The sequence below is a fragment of the Lissotriton helveticus genome, chromosome 11 (genome assembly GCF_964261635.1).
Source record: "Lissotriton helveticus chromosome 11, aLisHel1.1, whole genome shotgun sequence".
Taxonomy (NCBI): Eukaryota; Metazoa; Chordata; class Amphibia; order Caudata; family Salamandridae; genus Lissotriton; species Lissotriton helveticus.
The window spans coordinates 292,552,394-292,576,210 of record NC_136072.1 but is presented as its reverse complement, the minus strand read 5'-3'; the positions used below and the strand labels follow the sequence as shown (position 1 = coordinate 292,576,210).

The 23,817-nt window shown below is 44.2% G+C and overlaps 1 protein-coding gene across 1 annotated transcript in view; it reads right to left on the bottom strand.

Annotated features, from left to right (window-relative positions):
* The window catches only part of LOC144791901 (nucleoplasmin-like), a 409,526-nt gene that overhangs the window by 368,424 nt on the left and 17,285 nt on the right, over nucleotides 1-23,817 (bottom strand). The window contains exon 2 of the mRNA XM_078666694.1: nucleotides 16,012-16,094. Coding sequence (XP_078522820.1) covers nucleotides 16,012-16,094 — 83 coding nt within the window. The remainder of the gene's footprint in view (nucleotides 1-16,011; nucleotides 16,095-23,817) is intronic.

The following is a 23,817-nucleotide window of genomic DNA, read 5'->3' as shown; positions in this document are numbered from 1 at the left end:
CATAAATTGCCTTTAGAATTCTGAAATTAGTTTTGCCAAAATACTACAAGTCTTGTCAGGGCCTTGCTTAAAGTCCCATTAGAATTCTAGAAAAATAAAAAAGTCACTATAGTCAAGGGTAGAGAGTTAGAACTGTCAGGTTATAATGCCTCAACAGAACCCAGCTATTAGTGAAGATAACACCATGGACCTGGTTGAGGAGCTCGACCTCACACCTTACTTACACCTGTCTTTCAAGGAATTGAGGTCCTTATGCAAAATAGAGATATAGCAATGGGCCTGCATCCAACCAAACAGGGCTCCAGGAGCTCCTCCTGGCTGAGTATGCTAAAGGCCACCCTTCTGAACATGGTGATGACCAGTCAGAAGGGGTAGGGGCGTCAGAGGAGGAGGAGGAGAATTCCCCACCCAGTCATTTTTACGGAGGAGAGGATCCCCATACCCTTTACTCCAAGAACCAATCTCTGGGATCCTAGGTCTCACAGAGGTGGGATAGGTCCCAGAGAATACATTGGGAGTAACCCCAGTGAAAGGGACATTTTTAGCAAAGCTGACCAAAAGAATAGACCTAGAGTCCAGACTCCTGGCTCTAGAAAAATAAAGGAAAGAGATGGGTTTAGCACCCATCAATGGTGGCAGCAATAACACAAATATGGATAGAGAAGAGAATTCTGAACCTAAAATCCCCAGAGGGATTTTCCCTAAATTTGAGGAAGTTGATATCACCAAGTGGTTCACAGCCTTTGAGAGGGCTTGTGAAATAAAGAGTGTAAAGAAACCTCTTTGGGGGGCACTCCTGTGGGAACTGTTCTCTGGTAACTGCGGAGACAGGCTTTTGACCCTCTCTGGGCCAGATGCAGGGTCCTATGACCTCATGAAGAACACTCTGAGGGATTTTGGAGTCACCACTGAGGAGTACAGAAATCGATTTGGAGGGGGGGGGGCTCACAAAACCCAGACCCAGTCCTGGATTGACTTTGTGGACTACTGAGTAAAGACACTGGATGGTTTGTTAGCTGAACATAATGTGCATGGTTTCACTGGACTTTACAATCTGTTTATAAAGGAACATATATTAAGTAACTGCACAAAAGTTGCATCAGCATTTGGTAGACCTAGGTCTAATTTCTCCCCAAGAATTGGGAAAGAAGGCAGACCATTGGGCCAAGACTAGGGTGACCAGGACAACCACTGGGGGTGACCAAAAGGTGGTGGTTACAAAACCTCCCCAGGGGAAGGGTGGTGAGAATCCCCAAGATAAAAAGTCTGAGTCTTCCAAAGGGCCCCAAACACCTGTGCAGGTGGGTGGGTCCCAAACTACTCTCTATGTGCCTCAGCCCTATAGGGGGAAGAACTTTGATCCCTCCAAGGATTATTGTAACAACTGTAAGAAGTTGGGACATTTAACTGTAGATAAAAATTGCACCCACAACACGGCCCCTAAGGCACCCAGTACAGCTACTCCTGGGGCAGCAAGTCTACAAATAGGATCAGAGGAGTGCCCAGAACAAGTCTGGGAATACACTCAAGTAAGTCTAGTTTTCTTGGGAGAAGCGGAGTTTGCCACTGTAGCTGTGTGGCCACCCAACCTGAAAAAGTATTTGCAATACCCTTACATTAATGGAACTAGGCTAGAAACCCTGAGGGATACAGGTGCCAGTGTCACTATGGTGAGAAATACACTGGTTTCCCCAGAGCAATACTTGATTAGGAAAATTCACCTAGTCGCCAATGCTGACAGTGTTACCACTATTCATCCTATGGCTATGGTGACATTAGGCTGGGGGGGGGGGGGTTACTGGCCTGAAACAGGTAGTGGTCTCTCAGACGTTGGCAGCTGACTGTCTGCTTAGAAATGACCTAGAAACCTCAGCCTGGGCTGATGTTGTGCAAGTAACCCATGCAGCCATGTTGGGTATTCCTGAATTGGTGTATGTGTGCAAACAAGAGCACAGAGCAAAAAGAAGGGTGAACAAGTAGGTTTGGAGCCTGAAAGTATGGCCCAACCAAGAGAAAAAACAAGAAGACTGGGGGACCAGCTTCTACACAGCAAACCTCTCAGGACCCCTCTCCTCAGGGAGAGGACTTGGAAACCCTAGAGGGAACTGAGCCCATGGAGCTTGAGCCTTACCAGGTTGAACTCCTGGGCCCAGGGGGACACACTAGGGAAGAGCTGTGCCAGGGTCAGCAAGACGGTTCCACTCTTTTAAGCCTGAGGAAGCAAGCTGTTTCACAAGCACAGGGAGATGTCAGTGGCACCCACAGAGCATATTGGTAAGAGGGATTACTGTATGCTGAGGCAAGAAACCCCACTCCTGGAGCCACCAGGAGAGTGGTAGTGCCACAGAAGTACAGGGAGTTCCTCCTAACTTTAGCTCATGACATCACCCTAGCTGGGCATGTGGGGCAAAACAAAACTTGGGAAAGGCTAGTTAGTCACTTCTACTGGCCCTAGATGCATCAAAATGGTGAAGGAGTTCATGTGCTGTCAGGCCAGTGGCAAGACAGGTGGCCACCTAAAGGCCCCATGATACCACTGCCAGTAGTGGGCATCCCCTTTGAAAGGGTAGGTGTGGACATTGTGGGTCCACTTGAACCTCCCACCACATCAGGGAACAAATTAATTCTAGTAGTAGGGGATCATGCTAATAGGTACCCTAAAGCAATTCCCCTCAGGACTACTACAGCTCCTGCAGTAGCTAAGGCCCTCCTGGGTATCTTCACCAGGGTAGGGTTTCCTAAGGAGGTTGTTTCAGACAGAGGTTCCAACTTCATGTCTGCTTACCTGAAGCAGACGTGGAAGGAGTGTGGTGTGCAGTACAAGTTTACTACCCCATACCATCCACAAACCAATGGCCGTGTTGAGACATTCAACAAGACATTGAAAGGTATGATCATGGGATTCCCTGAAAAACTCAAGAGGAGATGGGATGTCCTGTTGCCATGCCTGCTTTTCGCTAATAGGGAAATACCACAGAAGGGAGTAGGGTTTTCCCCCTTTAAACGTCTGTTTGGTCATCCTGTAAGGGGACCACTTTGTCTTGTGAGAGAAGGTTGGAAGAGGCCTCTCCAAGAACCCAAGCAAGACATTGTGAACTATGTGCTTGGCCTAAGGTCCAGAATGGCTGAGTATATGGAAAAGGCATCCAAGAATGTGGAGGCCAGCCGGGAGCTTCAGAAGCACTGGTATGACCAAAAAGCTGGTTGAATTTCAAACTGGGCAACAGGTGTGGGTTTTGGAGCCAGTGACAAAAAAGGCTGTCCAAAACAGATGGAGTGGCCCTTACCCTATCCTGTAGAAAAAGAGTAAGGTAACTTAGTGGACCTGGCCACAAGCAGGACACCCAAAAGGGTTATTCATCTAAACCGCCTTAAACTCTACAATGACAGGGCTGACATCACCATGCGGATGGTGACTGATGAGGAACAGGAAGCAGAGAGTGAACCTCTCCCTGATCTCCTCTCTTACAGCCCAAAAGATGGGTCAGTGGATGGACTAGTCTTTTCAGACACCTTTTCTGTCCAACAACAGACTGACTGCAAGCAAGTCTTGCAACAGTATGCTAGTCTCTCTTCCCTGACCCCTGGTCTGACCAACTGGTGTACCCATGATGTGGACACTGGTGACAGTAACCCTGTCAAAAAGAAGATCTATCCACAATCAGACCAAGTCAAGGAAAGCATCAAAGCTGAAGTCAGCAAGATGCTGCAGTTAAGGGTTATTGAACCCTCTGAGAGCCCCAGGGCTAGCCCAGTGGTTCTGGTTCCCAAACCTCACCCACTGGGTGGAAAGCGAGAGATGAGGTTCTGTGTGGAGTATAGAGGGCTCAACTCTGTCACCAAGACAGATGCTCACCCCATTCCAAGAGCAGACGAGTTGATAGACAAGTTGGGGGCAGCCAAATTTCTCAGTACCTTTGACTTAACTGCCGGGTCCTGGCAGATTGGCATGGCCCCAGGAGCAAAAGAGAAAACAGCATTCTCCACACCTAACGGGCATTATCAGTTTACTGTAATGCCTTTTGGGTTAAAGAATGCCCCTGCCAACTTCCAGAGGTTGGTGAACCACGTCCTGACTGGGTTGGGGTCCTTTAGTGCTGCTTATCTTGATGATATTGCTGTCTCTAGCTCCACCTGGCAGGATCACCTGATCCACATTGGGAAGGTTTTACATGCCCTGCTACCTGCAGGGCTAACTATCAAGGCATCCAAATGCCAGATAGGGCAGGGCACTGTGGTGTACTTGGGCCACCTTGTTGGTGGAGGCCAGGTACAACCCTAACAGCCCAAGATCCAGAGTATTGTGAACTGGGCAGTTCCAACAACCCAGACTCAAGTCAGGACATTCCTTGGCTTGACTGGGTACTACAGGAGGTTTGTGAAAGGATATGGGTCCATTGTGACTCCCCTCATAGAACTTACCTCCAAGAAAATGCCCAAGAAAGTAAACTGGACTGTTAGTTGCCAAAAGGCTTCTGACACCCTTAAAGAAGCAATGTGCTCAGCACCAATTCTAAAAGCACCAGATTACTCCAAGCAGTTTATAGTGCAGACTGATGCCTCTGAGCTAGGGATAGGAGCAGTCATATCCCAGATCAATAAGGAAGGCCAAGACCAACCTGTTGCTTTTAAAGGCAGGAGGCTACTCCCCAGAAAGCAGCGTTGGAGTGCCATTGACAGGGAGGCCTTTGCTGTGGTTTGATCCCTGAAGAAGTGGAGGTCCTACTTGTTTGGAACTGACTTCCTGGTTCAAACTTACCACAGACCTCTCAGATGGCTAATGCAAATGAAAGGGGAAAATCCAAAACTACTAAGATGGTCCATCTCCCTACAGGGAATGGACTTTGAAGTCGAACACCGACAAGGGACTGCCCAGGCCAATGCAGATGGACTTTCCAAGTTCTTCCACTTAGACAATGAAGACTCCCTAGGGCAAGGCTAGTCTCATCACCTTTCGTTTGGGGTGGGTTGTGTAAGAAAGTGCCATCTTTCTTGCATGGGTATGCCCCCACTTTTTGCTGAATTGCTGATGTGCTTTGACTGAGTGTGCCCTGGGCTCCTACCAACCAGGTGCCCAGGGCCTGTGTTCCATCCCTAAAACGGTGTTGAAACTAAAACCCAATTGGCATCTCTAGCCAGTATGTTTCACCACATCGGGGTTTCTCGGGTAATGCAGCCCCACCATCCCATTTGGTGGAGGTACTGGCACCACGTCAAGATTACCACACTTGTCACCGGGGAGAGAACTTGTGTATCTCATCTATTGTGTAGATGTGAATATAGAGACGTGTCTCCTATAATCCATCACTCTCTTTCCTGGGTAGCAATGGCTTTGAAAAGTCAGGTTTAAACTAAGGAACAAGTGCAAAACATTTAGAAGTACCAAACAAACAAATTAAAATCACATAACAAAAAGGAATCCAACGTTATTTTATAAAAATAGCTCTCGTTTAAATTACGTTTTGGGCACCAAAACGAACAACATCCACTGGAGGGTTCAAGAGATACATATATTTAACTAAATAATAAATAACAGCTTTCCAGTGAAAAGGCAAACAAGTACTGGCAGATGCTGCTGTTAGTAGAAACGTTTGAAACTTTGAAAAAGGTTTATGAAGTTGCTTTAGGGTACTCTGTCCACCTTAGGGGGACCAACTCTGACAGAAAGTAAGTCAGGAGTTGTAGAACAGTTAGCTTGTCATCAAAGCAGTCTCAAATTCAGTTCCAGGTTCTACGGGTGACAAGCCATAGACATCAATGGAGTGGTCCAGATACAAGGGATACAGGATGCAGAAAATGCTGTTGGATGCTGGGCAGTCAAGCATAGCTTCCTGGAGATACTCAGTCTTTGTGGGGGGACTTGGGCCACAGATGTTAATGTCCCTAGTCCTGGGGGAAATCCAGAAAACCAGCAAAAATCCAGTTGCCACTGGACAACTGGTCTCCTGTCACAGGGAAACTAGCGGTTCCCCATGGCGAATGACAGTATCTTTCATGGGTGACCAAACTGCACTCTGATGACTCTCCCAGGTCCAGAAGACTTGGTTTTTAAGTTTTAGAGGGTCTGTACTTGGTCTCCCAGGCTGCACGTAAGCAATCAGTGGCAATCAAGCAATTGTGACTACTGACTAGCTAAAGCGGGTTTCTACAGATTTTGTGGCCCAGTAGCGGAGAGCAGGTAGTCAGCAACAGACTCTTCGAGTCACCTCTTCTAAAGAGGGCTTGGGGATTACTTTTCCTTGAGCCAGGTATCACAGGCACAGTCCTGTCCTTGATAGCTCCTGAATCAGTAGGTGTGGTCCAGTCGGTGATGCAGCCTATTTTTCCCAGGTCCAGGAAACACCAGGACAGTTCTTTTGACCGCACTCCAGTCTGGTGGTGATCTGAGGTCCGATTGCCTAGGGTGCCATATGTATGCCTACAAAGTGCCTTCGGGGGATGCTGTGATCACTAACCAATGGCCTACTCGGCTCCCTCCTACCTCAAGACAACTTCCTGCAATGTGTGGCAGCCAAAATGCTGCCCACTCTCAACATGGAAAAACCCTTCTCTCACTGTGTGGAGTTTGTTAACCCATCATGGAGGTATGGCAACACACCCATGGAAAAGAACTGTTGGCAACTGATTTCCCCTCTCTGTCTCCACTACCAACTTGTCTACTAGAAAATCAAGCATTTGCAATGCAAATCGGTGTCACCTTTGGGACCTTCTATGTATTTAGCTATGCAGCACATTAGCCTGGATGCTGAAACATCTACGGTTCTTTAACATGGAGGGAAAGTAAGCACCAAACTGTGTGACACGCCAGGTATGGAAACAGAGAAATCTTGCCTTTCAGCAGGAAATGGTATAGTCCAAAGCTCGGTTTTTTATTTTAAAAAAAAGCAGGGCCTTCAGTGGTCATATCACTGAAAATATAGGATTTGATAAAAATAATATGGTCTACGGGTGATTGTGGAAGACAATTTCTATGGACTGGAATCTAGAGAATGCTAAAGTGATTCTGGTATTTTACTGACCTCTGCTGGTCGTTTTCTATCTAGCAAGTTAAATAGAGGCAGTCGCCAGGAGAAAAAAAAAAAAAAGAAAGTCTCTCAGCAGAAAGCAATTCTGGTATTTTACTGACCTCTGCTGGTCATTTTCTATCAAGACAGTTAAATAGAGGCAGTTGAACAGGGGGGAAAAAAAGTCCCTAAGCGGAAGCAGACAAGTCCTAGGGAAGATCTCCAGAGCCCACAAAGTACATACACTTATAAGTATATACTAAATTATATACAAGAGGTCTCAAATGCTCGACCTAAAAAGGGAAGCCCCCCCTGCCCTTTAAGGGTGACTTTGCCTTTGAAGCCTGCCTTTTGAGCTCACACCTGGTTTGGCTTTCCTGCAAGGAAGAGATTCACACCTCATCCCATTTCAAGCCCTTGTTGTTCCTTCCTGGGAGTCATTCACACCCCTCCCCGGGAGGGGAGAAAGCGTTTTTGTGGCGACCACTCAAACGGCCATGGAAACTTGGCCATTAGAGTGGAAACTTTCTAAAGTTGCCTTTTACTGAAAAGTTACATTGAAGTCAACTTAAGAGTTAAGTTGGATTTAAAGTCATATTCTATTGAAACCTTAAAGTACCCTTTTTAGTAGCTCCATTCAGAATGGGGCTTTGCGGGGGTGGCCGACCGGAGGGAGGCTCTCCCCCCCCGGGGAGGTTTGGGGCCACGGGAGGAAGGGGGGGGGGAAGAGATAGTACGGGGACAGGAAGGCTAGTTGGGCTGGTTGGGCTTCTTGGGCGGCATTGGGCTGGTTTGGGCTCTCTTTGGGCTGGGGTTAGATAAATACGGCCATTTTGGGTCACTGTGCACCATTTTAGGGACAGTGACCCAGCAGCCGAGTTAGGCAGGGAAGTTGTTGTCCCTCCCGCCCTCCCTAAGAGGCTTGGTGGCGAGTGGTTGCGGGGATTGGGGTTCCCGTTTGGGGGGGGGTAAATTCTGGAGGGGTTTTGTTGGGAGCAGGTGCGTTTTTTGGGAGCAGGTGCGTTTTTTGGTTAGGTGGCTGAGATCCGATGTCGCTGGGGGCAGGTGCTGGTAAGAGTTGGTTGGGGTGGCACTTTTTCCTAGTTAAGGGGGGGTAGGATAGGAGGAATGAGGTTCCTGGCCAGAGGGGGAGGGAGTGTACAGATGGCAAGAGTTTAAAAAGTTGAGGCAGGTGTTTGGAGAGTTGGTACTTATGTTTTTGTTGTTTGCGGGGCAATGTTTTAGGGGTGGGGGTGGGGGGTTTGGTCAGGTATGTGCATATTTTGTTAGGCCTAGTATTGTACGGCAAAGGATGTGGTATTGTTAAGATGCACCTGTTCCCAATAAAGCGGCCTTTATCACACCTTATATTGTCTCCGGTCGGTCTTTCCCCTCCCAGTCTCCCGATGGGCCCCAAGTTAGCACTGTTGAGTTGTCACTTGGTACCCGCCAATGGGGCTACTAACCTACACACAGTAAAATAACAATGTGTTTTTTTTTTGTCAAAAACATGTTCCATCTCTTAATATACTGCACCCTTCCTTAGGCCTTGCTAGGCCTGCCTGGGGGTGATACGCATTATATATAGCTAAAGATAGATATATATTGATTTTTTTTATATTAAGAGGGAGGTTTGGGCTTTGTCTTTACTTCAAACGGCAAGTTTGAGTTAGCAATTCGTAAACTACTTTACCAGCCAACATTGGAGGGCTGGGAGTTGAAGTCTACTTTATCACAGTTGAAATGGCACAATAAGGAGTGCAGTTCATGAGTGACACCTTAACTTACAGGCACTAGGTACTCCTGGTACTATTTACTAGGGACTTATATGCAAGTTAAGTTATGCTAATTGAGTATAAGCCAACTCACCATATATGATTTATGGGTTAGAGCGCTGGCACAGAAGTCTACAGAAGTCTACTTAGCAGGCCTCAGTGCGCTCTGAGTTATTGTACCAGTTCTTAATAGTCAAAAAGAGGGGCAAAAAGTGTGATGGTGGGGACTGCAAAAAGCTTATTTCCTTGCACATGCTCACTCATTCTTACTCTGAACCAGCTATACTTACACTTACCTACTCTCCCTCTTACTCTCACTCCCTCATTCTCACTGTTACTTATTCTCAGGCACTCACGCCTTCACACTTATTCACTTATTCCTTCATATTAACACTTGTGCACTCCGTTTTACCAATTCACTCTGATTCACGCATACTCTCAGACATTCAGTCTAACTCCCTTGCTGTCATGGACTCATTTAGTTACAAATGCTCACACATACAAACACACTCTCTCACACACGCACCATAGATTTCAAATGTGTTTTTTTATATCAGCTATCGAGGGAGTTCTCGTTCCAGTTTTTGGAGCTCCAATTTTTAATCACACCCATAGTGAATAAAAGACAATTATTCACTATAAATAACTCAAACTCGTACAGAAAACAAGAAGGGTGGAGCCCAGACACCTAGAAGGATTTGCAGCCCTCATGTTCTTGCAATTTCTTTTGCTACCGCTGAGTTCAGGGGTCGCAAAGGCCGTGCCAGGTGCGCAGCTGCGACCCCTAAATGACGTATCTGAGAGAGGTATGCCGGAGAGCGAGAGGCTTGTGTCATCTTGCGGCTAGTAGGCAAGCTTACTCCCGCTCTAAGCATGCCTGAGTGCAAATAGACCTAAAACATCTTTCATCTATAAAAAGCGAGCCTGGTGCGCAGCACAACATTCTTGGAAACATAAAATATATTGTGAGACTTCAAATACATACCATTCACTTCACTGCAACCAAACAAGTCTTTGGCCTCCTGGTTGTGAGGCGCAAATAGCCACCAGGTCCTAAATTTTCCAGATGGGGGTACATTCAGGGACCAAGTCTAAACCTTCGATGCTCAATACCGATGCATAAAGAAATATTCACTCAGTAGCTAGAGGTAGGCTGGCCTTAGAGCCGGGGCATCTGAGCAATAACCAGGCAAGAAGCCTGACTTGGCTTCAAACGGCACGAGATGCGCAATCTAAAGAGTTGCCAGTAAATCACCCTGCAACTAAACAAGTTGCCATTACATAAACGGAAAAACTTAAGTTGGGCTAAATATAGGTATTATAAAACATTCTAAGACTCCTTATACAGTAAGCACTCGTTATTCTAAAATACGTGTAGCTAATTTATAACCCTTTTTAAAAAATAAAAAAAAAGTAGGAAAACACGTTTGACGTTGCAAGTGTACTTTCAGTGCTGCGGTTGTCAATACAGTATAATGCTGGACTCAAAATCAAAAGTCCCAGAAGGCAAAGGGCTGTTGGTTAAAAGTCGGGACAGGCTGAACTTGTCACACATGCCATGAATCCATTTGACTGTCAGATGACTGCCAGCATTACAAAACAGCAAAGACCTAGCCTAGACAACTAAAAACATACACCAAGCAAACACAACATTGCATTACATGTACTTGAAATGCGCTTTTGGCTGACTGTGTAGTATTATCAGATACTACCCCGCGCATTTCAAGAGTGCATAGCTTCCAGAAGTTTCTTTGAAAGTCCATTCCTCCTTTAACTTCGAGGCATAGATTTAAAAAACAGCACAAGCATTTTGAAACTTGTTGGGCACACCCCTTCTTTTCATGGGCAGGCTTCACATGTTAACAGGTTCAGATTACTGACACGATTCCCACTTCATTAAGGTTTGATTGAGCAAGCTACAAAAACAAGAAGCATTGGAAAAGCTAATAGGGCTGGTCTCTAAAATACTAGTGCCAAGATACTGGCGTGAACATTTTTTTCCCCTATTAGCTGTATTTTTATTTTTTGCTTACTCATTTGAAATTGGTGTCTACCAAGGTAAAACGTCCACGTATAACAGTGAAAATAGCTGCTGGCACCATGACACGTGTGCACATAGCGGACATTGCAAGATCCCCACATTTCAGCACAGTTCATAACCCCCTCCCCTTTTCTCCACAGAGCTTGAACAGTTTACAAGTATGCAAGGGGTTTTATGTCTGGAAAGCAGAAAATCTAACAATATTAGCAGCCTGTTTAACTGCAGCAGGCCCACATCAAAGAACCATTACATACTAAGTATATTTTCCAATTTTTAACTAGCGTCCATTTTTTAAATAATTCTTTGTGGTTCTAGGACTTTTCACAGTTGGGCGTTTACAGATGCTGGCACAGTGCTGCTGCTTTTCAAACCGTAAAATCCCACTTGCCTCTGATGTTTCCAAATACTTCCCCTCCTGCTTACTTATTCACTTTGTTCCTCTGTTTCTAGACCATTTCAGCTTTTATTAGGGAAGAGATGAATTGTGGGGCCTGTTTAGGGGGGGGGGGGGGTCAATCTCCTCCTATTGTCCTGCAGATGTCCTCAATCCCTCTGTATCTCTCCTTCCCTGTTATTTCTTGCTTCCCCATCTGCAGTGTGTTGTTCAATGCCACAATGTGGTGCAGGCAGCGGATCCCAGCACAGTTCACCCAACCCATTCGACACCGATTTCTTACATTCATGCAAAGAAATACATGCATGCTGGGTACAACATAGCTTCAGAAACATGCTTTATCTGTGAGAACCAAGGATTCCAAGAAACAAGATAGACTGATTGAAAAGTGATGGGCTGTGGACACGTCTGATGGCGTGAAGCGAACTCCTGGTCCCCCACCCTTAACATTATATGGACGCGAGTGGTGCCAGGAACCAAGGACCTCGCACAGCCGGGATCAAACTCCGACATAAGGTTCGGTTGTGCCACCTGCAGCAGGAATGAGCTCTGGATCGAGATCTCCCAGCATCGGGCATTCACATGAGTACTAGAGTGTGTATAATCCCGCAATTCTTCTGCTCCAGCACAGGAATTCAACTGTGCATCCTTCTCCTCTGGCCTGAGGCAGACATGACCCAGTGCTGGGCCTGGTGCATAGCTGTGCAGGACCAGTGGTCGAAGTGGGAAAAAAAAGTAGGGGGAACTGTGGGTGGAGAATCAGGGGGCGGGAAAAACCGAAGTTTGAATCAGTGGGCGGAGTCAGGGGTGTGGCTAGAAATAGCAAAACATGCCAATTTTTAGTACGTTTAGCATTTCACTGATCAGTTACAGCTTATAACGTTATTTAATTCAAACAATGGATAAACATGTTTATTTGAGGTTTAATTCAGGAAAAAGCGAACACTCATAGGGAATACAGGTTTATGTAAAGCGTGCGAAATATAATCAGGAACAACATGTTACCTTAATGCTTTTACTCTCAATGTTCAGAAATCCATGATTATTTTTTGTCTCAAACATTGAGGTCATGAATACAGGGCTCCTCCTGTACACATGTGTTAAGCAGGGCTCAGAAGAGAAAGGGACTCTTCAGGAGAATCTAGACTCACAGAAACCCACAAAGGCTCCTTCACATTCATGTCAGCCAAGTAGCAGCTCAATCATAATATAGCAAAAAGAATAACTAGTGGACAGAATGTAGAACAATGTCATACATTCACCCAGTACAAAGATCTGGGCCTAAATCCATCGTTTTTTGCACACCATGCCATTCCAGTTTGGACCCAGCCATATGCAAATCAGTCTTGATCCTGCACCAAATGGGAACAGTCCAGCCCGAACTGCCAGGCCAGGTCCTCCCTCTACTGGAAACAAGCATCCTAGGACCGGTTTCGGGCTTTCAGCCCTCATCAGACAGGATAGCTTGATTCCAGTGGCATGGAGAGCACAGGACTCACGTCTGAGCATACCTGTCCCACTTGGGGTGTCAAATGTAAAAACAACAATTGATGGACAGAATGCAGAAAAATGTCATACATTCACCCCAGTTCAGAGATCTGGGCATAAATCCATTGTTTTTTTTGCCCACCATGCCATTCCAGTTTGGACCCAGCCATATGCAAATCAGTCTTGATCCTGCACCCAATGTGAACAGTCTAGCCTGAACTGCCAGGCCATATGTATTGAAGTGTCCTTTCATTCGGAAAGTTAACACAAAGCAGTACCCACTGAACTATGCACATAAAATATTGCTCTTCGATATGCATGGTACATGTTCTTTGCAGCAGTCATATTACCCCTCTGCAATACCTTAGATGAGTAAAACAGCCACTAGACAAAACATGCTCCCATCTCTCTCCAGCAGGTACATTGATCACCAAAGTTATCTTGGCACATGTATTGTTGACCGAAACCTGCTGAATATACGAAGAACTTTGCAGTGTTTTTAAAACTCCTGCACTTGTACAAAATCCGTCCCCCCAAACTAAACTAGCCCCCTACCCTTCCAGTCGCCCTGGGAAATGCCTGCTCCTGGTCCGTTCGCTGCTCCTGGTCCCTTCGCTGCTCCTGGTCCCTTCGCTGCCCCTGGTCCCTTCGCTGCTCCTGGTCCCTTCGCTGCTCCTGGTCGGTTACCGCTCCTGCCCGGTTACCACTCCTGCCCATGCCTAATCACCTCTCCTGCTTGGGTCACCTCTCCTGCTTGGGTCACCTCTCCTGCTTGGGTCACCTCTCCTGCTTGGGTCACCTCTCCTGCTTGGGTCACCTCTCCAGCTTCGGTCACCTCTCCAGCTTCGGTCACCTCTCCAGCTTCGGTCACCTCTCCTGCCCTATTACTTCTCCTTTCCTGTTGCCTCTTCTGTCCCGTCACTGCTCTGCACAGTATCTACTGAAAGCTATATCAGGGATGCTTCCCCTTTGCTTTTCTATCATCCCGCCACTCCAGGCTGTTTCTGCAATAATTCTATGTTTTTGTGTAGTACAAGTAGGCTTTCTTCTTATCAAAGTGCCCCAGAACCTCACGCTTTTGTGATTGTGTAACAGGTGCCAAAAGATGCCAACCATTGGCAAGAGGTCTCTGCCCGGAGTCAAAGAGTGAACAGGAATTACAATCTGCTGCCACTCATTCCTGCTGTTGCAGAAATTATGCTTTCATAGACAGCCACGGAGGGCAAAAGGGGGTCCTGTAGCTCTACCACCACAATTTTCAGGTTCATAAGTCTTGTAGTGACTAACAGAAGCAGATGCTCACTTCGCTACTGGATCTTCTTGGGGGAGTTTGAAAGGGGACTTTAAACTCACAAAGGTGCCAAGTAATTGTGGGAAAAACATATCTTGCTAAACAAGAGTGGAAGTAGTCACATATTCTCCCATTGAAGACGGCTGGAATGCCAGAAACTGATCAGAGGAAACTTGTTTCTGGTCCAGGGAAGGCATGGCTTGGCAGTTCGGGCTGGACTGTTCCCATGAGGCCAGGGTCAGACCGATTTGCATATGGCCATGTCTGAACTGGGGTGGCAGAGTGGGCTAAAGAACGGCAATGGATTAAACCCAGATCTGTTGACTAGGTGTGAGTGTTTGATTGGTTCAGATGCTCCGTCCATCACCACCCCCTTTTGTACCACTTTAATTAGTGGACATCATATACCAGGCCAACTTCTCACACCACTGCTGTATTGCTAGCACATATGAAGACATAGCGCTCAAAAACAAAATGGTGGTCTATGGTAAACATACACACTGGCTAAACAAAAATATCTATCACTGCATAGAGCGCCCTGCCTCCCCACCAAAGCCTCATGTAGCATTGCAGGAAAAGGATGGCAAGGATATTATTTATTTACCCAATGTGACTGGGCCCACATACATGCACCTGCCCTTTACCCACCACCATTAAATCAGCAAAGCCAAAAACGGAAACTAAATTAGGTTTAAGAATACCTCAAACACAGTATCAACAATGTCACACAAACAAACTCACAAAAAAAAATGGTACACAAGCAAATGGGGAAGAAGAAGTTAGCTGAGAACAGAAGAAGATGCCTGGCTACATGGGCCAGAACTCTGAGGGCAACCCCAAACCTAGCCACCAACAGGTACATTTAGAGAAAAAAAGAACAAACATTTTGAATTTAATCTTTCCACAACCCACTAAATGATTAGTGATAATATGAAACTATATACAAAAAATACACTCATGGCCTAGTGCAGTACAGACCAGGCCCCAAAGGTTAAAACAACATGACAATGACAAAATACAGAAATCATTACAAAAATTCACAAAAAACACACAAGAAAATGGAGAAAAGGTATATTTAACACCAGGCCTCCACCATAAAATATTGCAAATGTTTTCCATTAAAAACAGTTAATTTGCAAACTTCAGACCAACCACCAATAAAGATACAAGATGAAATTTATAGAGTGCACTTTCACCCGAAGGTATGATGGCGCTAATATTCCGGGGAGCGCAGACAGAACCAAACACTTCACTGAATAGCCAAGTTTTAAGTGAGCACTGCTTGCCCATTGTCATTCGAAAGGGACTAATTGGCCTCAATCGGAATGACAATGGGCCTGCCCGCAGTCTGTGAGAACTCAGGGGGGGCTGCTGCAGCCTCTGGAGTTCACAGAGAAGTGCGAGCAGACCCCGGAATCAAATGAAAAAAAAAGTGATTGTTTTTAAGGAGGACTATTTTTGCCGTCCCGGGATGCTTTTTTGAGAGTAAGAAGTTGGGGAACGGACTAGAATAATTTTTAGAAGTAGGGGCACGCCGTGCCCTTCCCTCCCCGTCCACTTCTGCCACTGTGCAGGAGTACCTATGCCACTGTGGTTCATGGCCTGCATTTCGTGGTAGAATCTTGGTGTAATCCTTTAAAGGCAGTGCTTAATTTGTGCCGGTGTTTTAAGGGCGCTCGACACCTGCACTTATTTCTTTATACTGGAATTTATTGTCTGATGGTGCACCGCGCAGTGCCGTTTGTCTATTTTTGAGCACATCCTTTCAGCAGATACATTGAAAATGTAATATACATTAAAATAATAATACCTAGATCGGACCATTGTTAGAGCTCAGGGGGACCTGGAATAGTCCAAATTGACTCATTTGTTGGAGTGTGGTGGTTAGGAGGCAGCAGTGGCCCTTGCATTTGGCAGCGTGGTCAGGGACGGTGGGTGGTGCAGGCTGCAGTGGGCTCGTTTTATGACACATTAAGCACTGCGGTTTAGGACAGACCCAGACTTCCCAATCCTCTTACCGTTCGCAGAAAAAGCAGGTGCTCCAGTAAATCGTCCTTCACGTTGAAGGTGCAGCTGTTCGTCTCCTTGTTCAGCTCACAGCCTGCCCAACAACAAAAAAACACAATTTAGGGGATATTAAAAATAAATAAAATGAAGAAAAAAATATATATGGCTTTTCGCTTTGATTTTTCCTTCTTCTAAGACAGGGGTCCTACAGAATATGCAGCAGTGAGGGACTAATGAGGGGCAATTGGGGCTCTTATGGGCACTGCTAAAAAGTGCACGAAACAAGTTGATGTGGGAATTGAAACAACTGAATTAACAAGCGTGCATAGGAATGTGACCGGTCTAAAAAACTAAATACAACAGTACATCTAGGATTGGATACAGACATGGAAAATGGATGAAAATTGATCCTGAACATTTCAAGGGTCTAATTAAGTTCATGGAAAATGTTCTGACCAAGGAACTGTGTGTTCAATCCTCAATATAAAAATCAGTAAGCGATTCCCAGAGTTGACGTATTTTTAGTTAGATTAGCCGCTAAGGACATGCAGTTTCACGCATCACTGTGAGTAGCAGGTACTTCGTGTCTTCTCTGAAATGCAAAAGGAGAAATAGACAGAACATGGCCTAAGACAAGATGGTCTTATGTATGGACCGGTCCTTGGACCAGATGACTATATGCATTGGATGTGGACTAAGGAAAGCAGAGAGTAAGCAATGGGGGCCTTCAGACTATTTTATACAGTGGGTGTGGCCAGGCCTGCAACACCCACTAGGCTGTATGGGCTTTAGCACCCCGCGTGTATTAGCCCTGGCTGCAGCAGCTTCATGGACACACTCTGCTCTTCAGCCGATCTGTACTGGGCTGATCTGGAGATGGGGTCTCACAACAACCTCATACAAAGTATGTTCCTGGTCATCCAGGAGTTAAAGTGCATTAAAAAAGTAGGTCAACTAATCCCTAGTAAGATATAGGAGAGGCTAAAAAAAGTAAACCATTTTCTGGAACATTCTTGTTGCCTTTCACCTTTAGAGATATATATATATATATATATATATCTCTAATCACAGAACAAAGAAGGGTGTCCCCTCGAACGAAGCCATCACACTGGTAGGTATTTTCAGCGTTTTATTGTTGCAGGTTAGCATCAAAGTTCAAAGGACAGATCAACACAGTTCTTGTAGCCTGACGCGTTTCGTGCTCCACTCGCACTTTTTCGAAGGCTGTGCTGGAAATTCAACGCCGAGCATCAGAACACCAGATTTAAATCTTTATCTTCCCAAGTGGTCGTTAACATCAGCTCGCGCTGCCTGCTGGTATTTGTGGTGTTGCTAATTACACTGCAGTGAGCTGCTCGGCGTTAAATAAAATATCCCAAATCTTGACACCTCAATGGGTGGGCTGAAAGGTCTCTTCGTTCTTTGTGCCCAGTGACCCTACAAACACGCACCTCCAGTCCAGGAAACTGCTGCAAGCCCAAACATGCAGCACTGGTCCGCTTTTCTGCGGCGGGGCTCCCCTCACGGCAGGACTGGCCGTAAATATCACAGAACAAAGAAGGGTGTCCCCTCGAACGAAGCCATCACACTGGTAGGTATTTTCAGCGTTTTATTGTTGCAGGTTAGCATCAAAGTTCAAAGGACAGATCAACACAGTTCTTGTAGCCTGACGCGTTTCGTGCTCCACTCGCACTTTTTCGAAGGCTGTGCTGGAAATTCAACGCCGAGCATCAGAACACCAGTCTTGGGGACTATCAACTATAGTTCCTGTATTCAAGAAGGGAGATAGGGGAAGTCCACTTTGCTATCAACCCATATCCCTAATTGATTCATTGGTAAAGATCATGGGGAGAGCTATACTGCAACGCCTAATAAGTTGGTCGAATGAGAATCACATTTTGACAATCTCTCAATATGGCTTTTGTGAGGGGCGCTCAACCATAACGCAGTGTCTCAATCTGTTCCTTATTCTGAATAAATATACTGTCGTTCAGAAGGGAGCAATTCATCTTGCCTTCATGGATCTCTCCTCAGCCTTTGACTGTGTCAACAGGGGGAGGCTGTGGAGGACCATGAAGGAGAAGGGAATAGATGGGGGAATTGTGGAGTTCCTTGCGGATCTGCACAATGAAACAAGAGCCAACGTGAGGTATTCTTCGACTGGGGAAACCACGGGTTGTTTTCCAATTAATAAAGGTGTACGTCAGGGGTGCATTATGGCCCCATATCTTTTTAATTTTTATATAAATGACCTGGAGGCTGAATTACAGGAGATACAATCTGATTGTCCAAGGGCGGATGCGAGGGGTATTCCTCTGCTTTTATATGCCGATGATGCGGTCTTAATTTCGCGAACAGAATTAGGTCTTCAGGCACTTTTGAATGGTTTTAATAAATGTATGTCTGATAGGGACCTCACGGTCAACAATACAAAATCTTTCATAATGCATGTTGGCCGTCAACCAAAGAAGAAGTTCAATTTTAAACTGAACGATGTTCCGATACTCATCACCCAGTCGTTTTCCTACCTGGGGGTCTTATTTGATACAAAGATGTGTTGGGCCCCACATTTGGCCAAGAAAAAGGGGGAAATGTCCAGGGTAAATGCTTCTATCTTCAATTTTGCTTCTAAATTGGGCAAAAAGCCAAATGTGGCCATGATGAAATTATATAACGCTAAATCCATAGCCACTGCAGTATACGGAAGTGAGATATGGGGCTACACAAATTATGACCAACTTCAAATAGTTGAAAATAAATTTTTAAAGCGTCTGCTGTGTGTCCCTGGGAGCACATCGAATTTAGCTGCTCATGAAGAACTTGGCTGCTTGCATTTATCGGACATAGTAGGACTAAAACCGTTGTTGTGCTGGGTAAAACTATGGTTAAGTGATGCAATCCCTCTGACCCACTTGATAGTGGAGGATCTCTTATCGCTTGACCACGCAATGCGAGTGCCCTGGCTTAAATATTTGAAATCTCAATTTTTGAAGCTTGGCCGAGTGAACCTGTTTGATAACCCGGGGGATATAGTTAAGGGTGATGTTGCTGCAATTAAGAGTGCTTTTTACCTGAACCGTAATGCTGTAAGAGATGAAGTTGAGCTCTTGAAACCTAATGTTAGAATGTATATCATGTTGAGTACTTGTAATTCAATGGAATTGTATCTAACATGCTCCTTCACCACCCATGAAAAATTTTTGCTGACCCGTTTCAGGTTTAACATCTTTCATCAGCTTTTAATTAGACCCAAGTCGGACATTTTTAAGAAACCAGCAGCTCCCTGTGGCTGCGACGGGAAGTCTCCACAGGATATGCTGCATTTTATATTTTTATGTACATTTTATGAATATCCCCGAAAGCGGTTTTTGGTTACCCTTTTAAAGAAATTAAATTTTAACCAAATCAGACCCGCCCTTATGTACTTACAGTTGTTGCATCCTGATAGTGTTCTTCAGGTGTTAGAATTTTTAAAAATGACCATGAGACTAAGAAATTGTTTGGATGAGTAAATGTGCATTAACTGCAGTTTATGGCACTATCGCACTTTATTTCGTATATTCTGTATTTGGACATTACTTGCACTTTTTATTCTGATTCTGTCAATGCACTCGTTTTTTATGATATATTTGAGTTGTATGTAACTTAAGATTGACTTTGTGATCATTGTGATTTTTTACTATGTTTTGTCTATTGTGTGTACTTTTATGGATTGCAATATATCCGAAATAAAGTCAATTTGATTTGATTTGATTTGCATATAAATAATGAAAGATCACAATGAATTTAAAAAGGAAAAGATCAAAAGAAAAAAAAATGTTAGCAATTCAAAAACGTGATAGAACATATGTAATATGGCGGTGAGGATTTACCAGCCTAAGAGAGTAATCCACACTCTAGCAGCCAACTGGGCTTGAACATAGTGAAGGGACATGTTAAATAGGATGCGGGATGCCCACTGCGTTGTAATTAGAGGCCCAGTAGAAGCGGAAGCCAAAACGTGACGGCCTGGGATGGGAGTACTAACAAGCAGAATCTTTATGAGCAATCTAGGTATGAAAGCTATTTATTCAAAGTCTTTTATTTTAGTAGCAGGCACACAACAACAAAATCATCCTCAAATTACTACTGAAGGGGGAATATTGAGGGTTGTCGATGGTTTTAACTATCTATGGATTATATTGCAGATAACTTTTTTAAAAGGGTCCTTTCACTACCAAAGTCATGTGCCAACTATAAGTGCCACATGGAACTGAGGGCACCTTATATCACCGGTAAAATTGCAATGTCCCCGATCCTAATGTGGCACTCAATATGGCGAAAGGAGACCCTTGCACTGACAAGAGACATAAAGGATGTTTTGAAATTAGATGGGGTAGGTAACATTACCTGGTCAATTTATGTTGAATCGACATTGAAGGCAGTTGGGCTACATCACCTTTTTTTTAATCCTATTTGTTGTTCCATATCTAAAACTGACTTAAAAGCGCAATTATCTAATCGACAGATAAGAAGGGAGACCAAAAATATTAATTTGTCGACAGTTAAACCACACCTGGCCTCCCCTAGTATAAATCAAATCGATTCAACCATAACACATCTATCTTTCGTCACTAATCTGCAACATAGGGACATCCTGGTGAGGTTTCGTTTAAATTATATTCCACTTATGTGGGGTTTCCCCTGTAATGTCTATGTTGCTTCTGACCTTCCATTCTGTACTTGTGACGAGCGATCTGTACAGGATGATGTACACTTTATGTTCTTTTGCACATTTTGTTATGGAAAAAACGATTATCGGCATTATTCGTAAAATGAACTTTAAAACAGTGTAGCCCTCTATTCTTTTCAGTTACTATCTGACCCTTTTATTTGCTTCTCTCTGGCGTCCTTTTTACTATCTGCACTAAAAAAAGAGACGTACACTCAGCTAAAAAATATATCCCCAAATATGAAATGAATTTACTGTATTGTGTAAATAACTATGAATTTGTCGTTTTTAAATGTAATAGTTTTTAATATTTTTATATATATTTTAACTTTGTTGTAATGCTGTGAAATGTTTCTTTTAAATGTAGTATACGTTTTATGCCTACATTGTGGTTGGCAAAATAAAGTTATTCTGATAAAAAAGTGTACTGTTCAGCGGCTAAAGAGATGACCAGTTGGGAGTCCTCTGCATAAAATACCAAAGGGAGTCCAATAGTATTTCTGCAACCTTTGATAAACAACCCTATCTAGACAAGATCTCTCGGAAACAATTTAACTCCCCAACAATAGCAGAGTAAAACTAAGGAATTTCGTAAATTTCTCTGTAGAACAAGTCGAAAATATGATGGTGAATATTAAGTCTGGTTCCCCTTTAGATCCCTGTCCCCATTTTATTTTCACTCATTTGGCTCCCTATACTAAGCCCTTTTTTAAACAATTTTTCAACCTATCCCTCTCTAACACAGAGTAACCTGATGCCTGGAAGCAAGGGTTAATAGTATTCTAAGCAAAAAATAAATAACATATCAGGCATAGATGTTGCAACCATATCAAACTATTGACCCATCTCTTTGCTACCTTACATGAATAAAGTTCTGGAAATACCAGCTTATTGTCTTTCTTAAAAACAACAACCTGTTAGACCCATCTCAGACAGAATTTAGAGCCAACAACAACAGAGAATCCACCCTCCTTGCCATACTAGACAACATCAGATTAGAAATGGGTCAGGGCGAGGCCGATGTCCTGATCCAACTCGATCACTCCACGACATTTGATACTATTTTCCCTTCATCTACTGATACAAAAACTTGTATGAGATTGTGATTCCTTCCAAAGGCCTAAAATGGTTTTGTTCCTTTTCAAATAAAGAGAAAACAATCCGTGCAGTTTGAAACTTTCAGTTCTTTCCCGTACATCCAAATGCAAAGTCCCTCCTTGAGCCCAATATTTTTCAAAGTCTCATCTACTGCACAAATTGTCAGGAAAAGGGGATTTGAGATCTGCTCTAACACAGATGAAACCCAACTGGTAATCTTGATGGGGGAAAAACATCAGGAAACTAGGGAAGATCGCACCAGTTGTCTTACAGAGGTATCAAGTTGAATGAGAGCACACTACCTGAAATTACACACTGAAAAGACAGAGATACTGGCTCTTTGGTGGTGCACAACAGATTTCTTACTTCTCTTGGTGGCCGACTGATTTGGGCTCAGTTCCAGAGCTGAGGCCAAAGCTTGCCGTTCAAGAGAGGAGAGTCATTACTGCAATTCATAAGCGTATTGGCCGCTTTGTTGATATACATAGAAAACAGGATAGGTGCGAGTATGCACCTGTATTGGAATTTTGCTAGTTAGCTCACCCCGTTTATCCAATCGTACTCAAGCTTAATTGTCCTCATGCAATCTTGCCATCAGGTTTACCAAATGAACCGGAATTCCCATGTTTAGCATCACTCTCCATAGCTTTTCAATGGGGATAAGATCGAACACAGCCCTCACAATCAACGAATGCTACATATACTTTTTGTTTCTTTAACATCACATACTTCCATGAAAGTAGTGCAAACCTGAAAGCCTGATCACAGGTGCTTATCCTAGTTTAAAAGCCCACCTGGTAGGGAGATAAATTGCAAGATTGGATGGATGAAAATGCAATTCTATATAAAACTTGCCTGGTGAAGACCTTTTGCAAATTGTCAATTAAGTTAATTGGCCTGTAGTTAGATGGGATTGAGGCATCTCCTTTCTTAAATATAGCCCAGGAACTAGTTAGGAGTAGACTAAACTACGGGAATACGCTTTATGTGGGCATGGTGGACTACTTATTCTCCCGTCTTCAAGTAATTCAAAATGCGGAAGCCAGATTCATCTGCAACAAAGATACATTTAGCTCAGCCTGTTTATAAATTCTCCAATGGCTAACCATGCACAAAAGAGCAACATGTAAACTTTTTGCTATGCACACAAAGCACATTCCTAATCAGGCCCAGTAATACTAAGTTACAAATTAGAATTTTATAAACCAACCCAAAATGTGAGATCACAGAACCTAGCACTAGCTTCGACGAAGTACATCAAAAAACTAAGGACTGGGGGGCACTCCTTTTCCCATCGTGGTGCGGGATGACAGAACTTATTACCTCTTGACATCCACCTCATGGATAACCACATTCATTTCAGAAAAAAAATAAAAACCTGGCTTTTCCAAGATAAACTTTTATCTAACTGAATTATCCTACTCATAAAACCCCAGCCTCAGACATTTGAGTTCTCCACAATTTTAGACCTGTGATAATTCCTTAGGGGGAGGAGTGGTCACGCTCTACAAATACTGTAAACAAACCAACTTTACAAGGTCTGTGAGAGGACAAACATGAATTTTGAACAGCGTAGGACTCAGAGAGGAGCTCTGAAGGGCTCCACGTTTAAGAGGTAAAGAATCTGAGTAAAAGGGCTTGTTCCAAACCTGAAAGCTCCGATCCTGAAGAAAAGAGGCCAGCCATTTCCAGGCTTGCTAGGTCACCCCCAAATTACACAATCTTTCTAACACAATTGTGTGGAAGACAGTGTCATTCAATGGATTTTACAGCTTGAAGGAATACTTCTGTGCTTTTCATGCTAGAACTCAATTTGTTGAAAAGTTATTTCAAGGTACTACCTGTGTTACCGGCTCCATAGGCCTGGTGGCTTCTTTCAAGGATGTAGATCAGCCATTTCATATGAGAACTGCTCAATGTTGGGTGCTAAGTGCAGCAGTGTTATTTTGATTTAGAATAATAAAGTCTCTTAAAGTAATCAACAGGTGGTAGTTTTAACAACTGATTG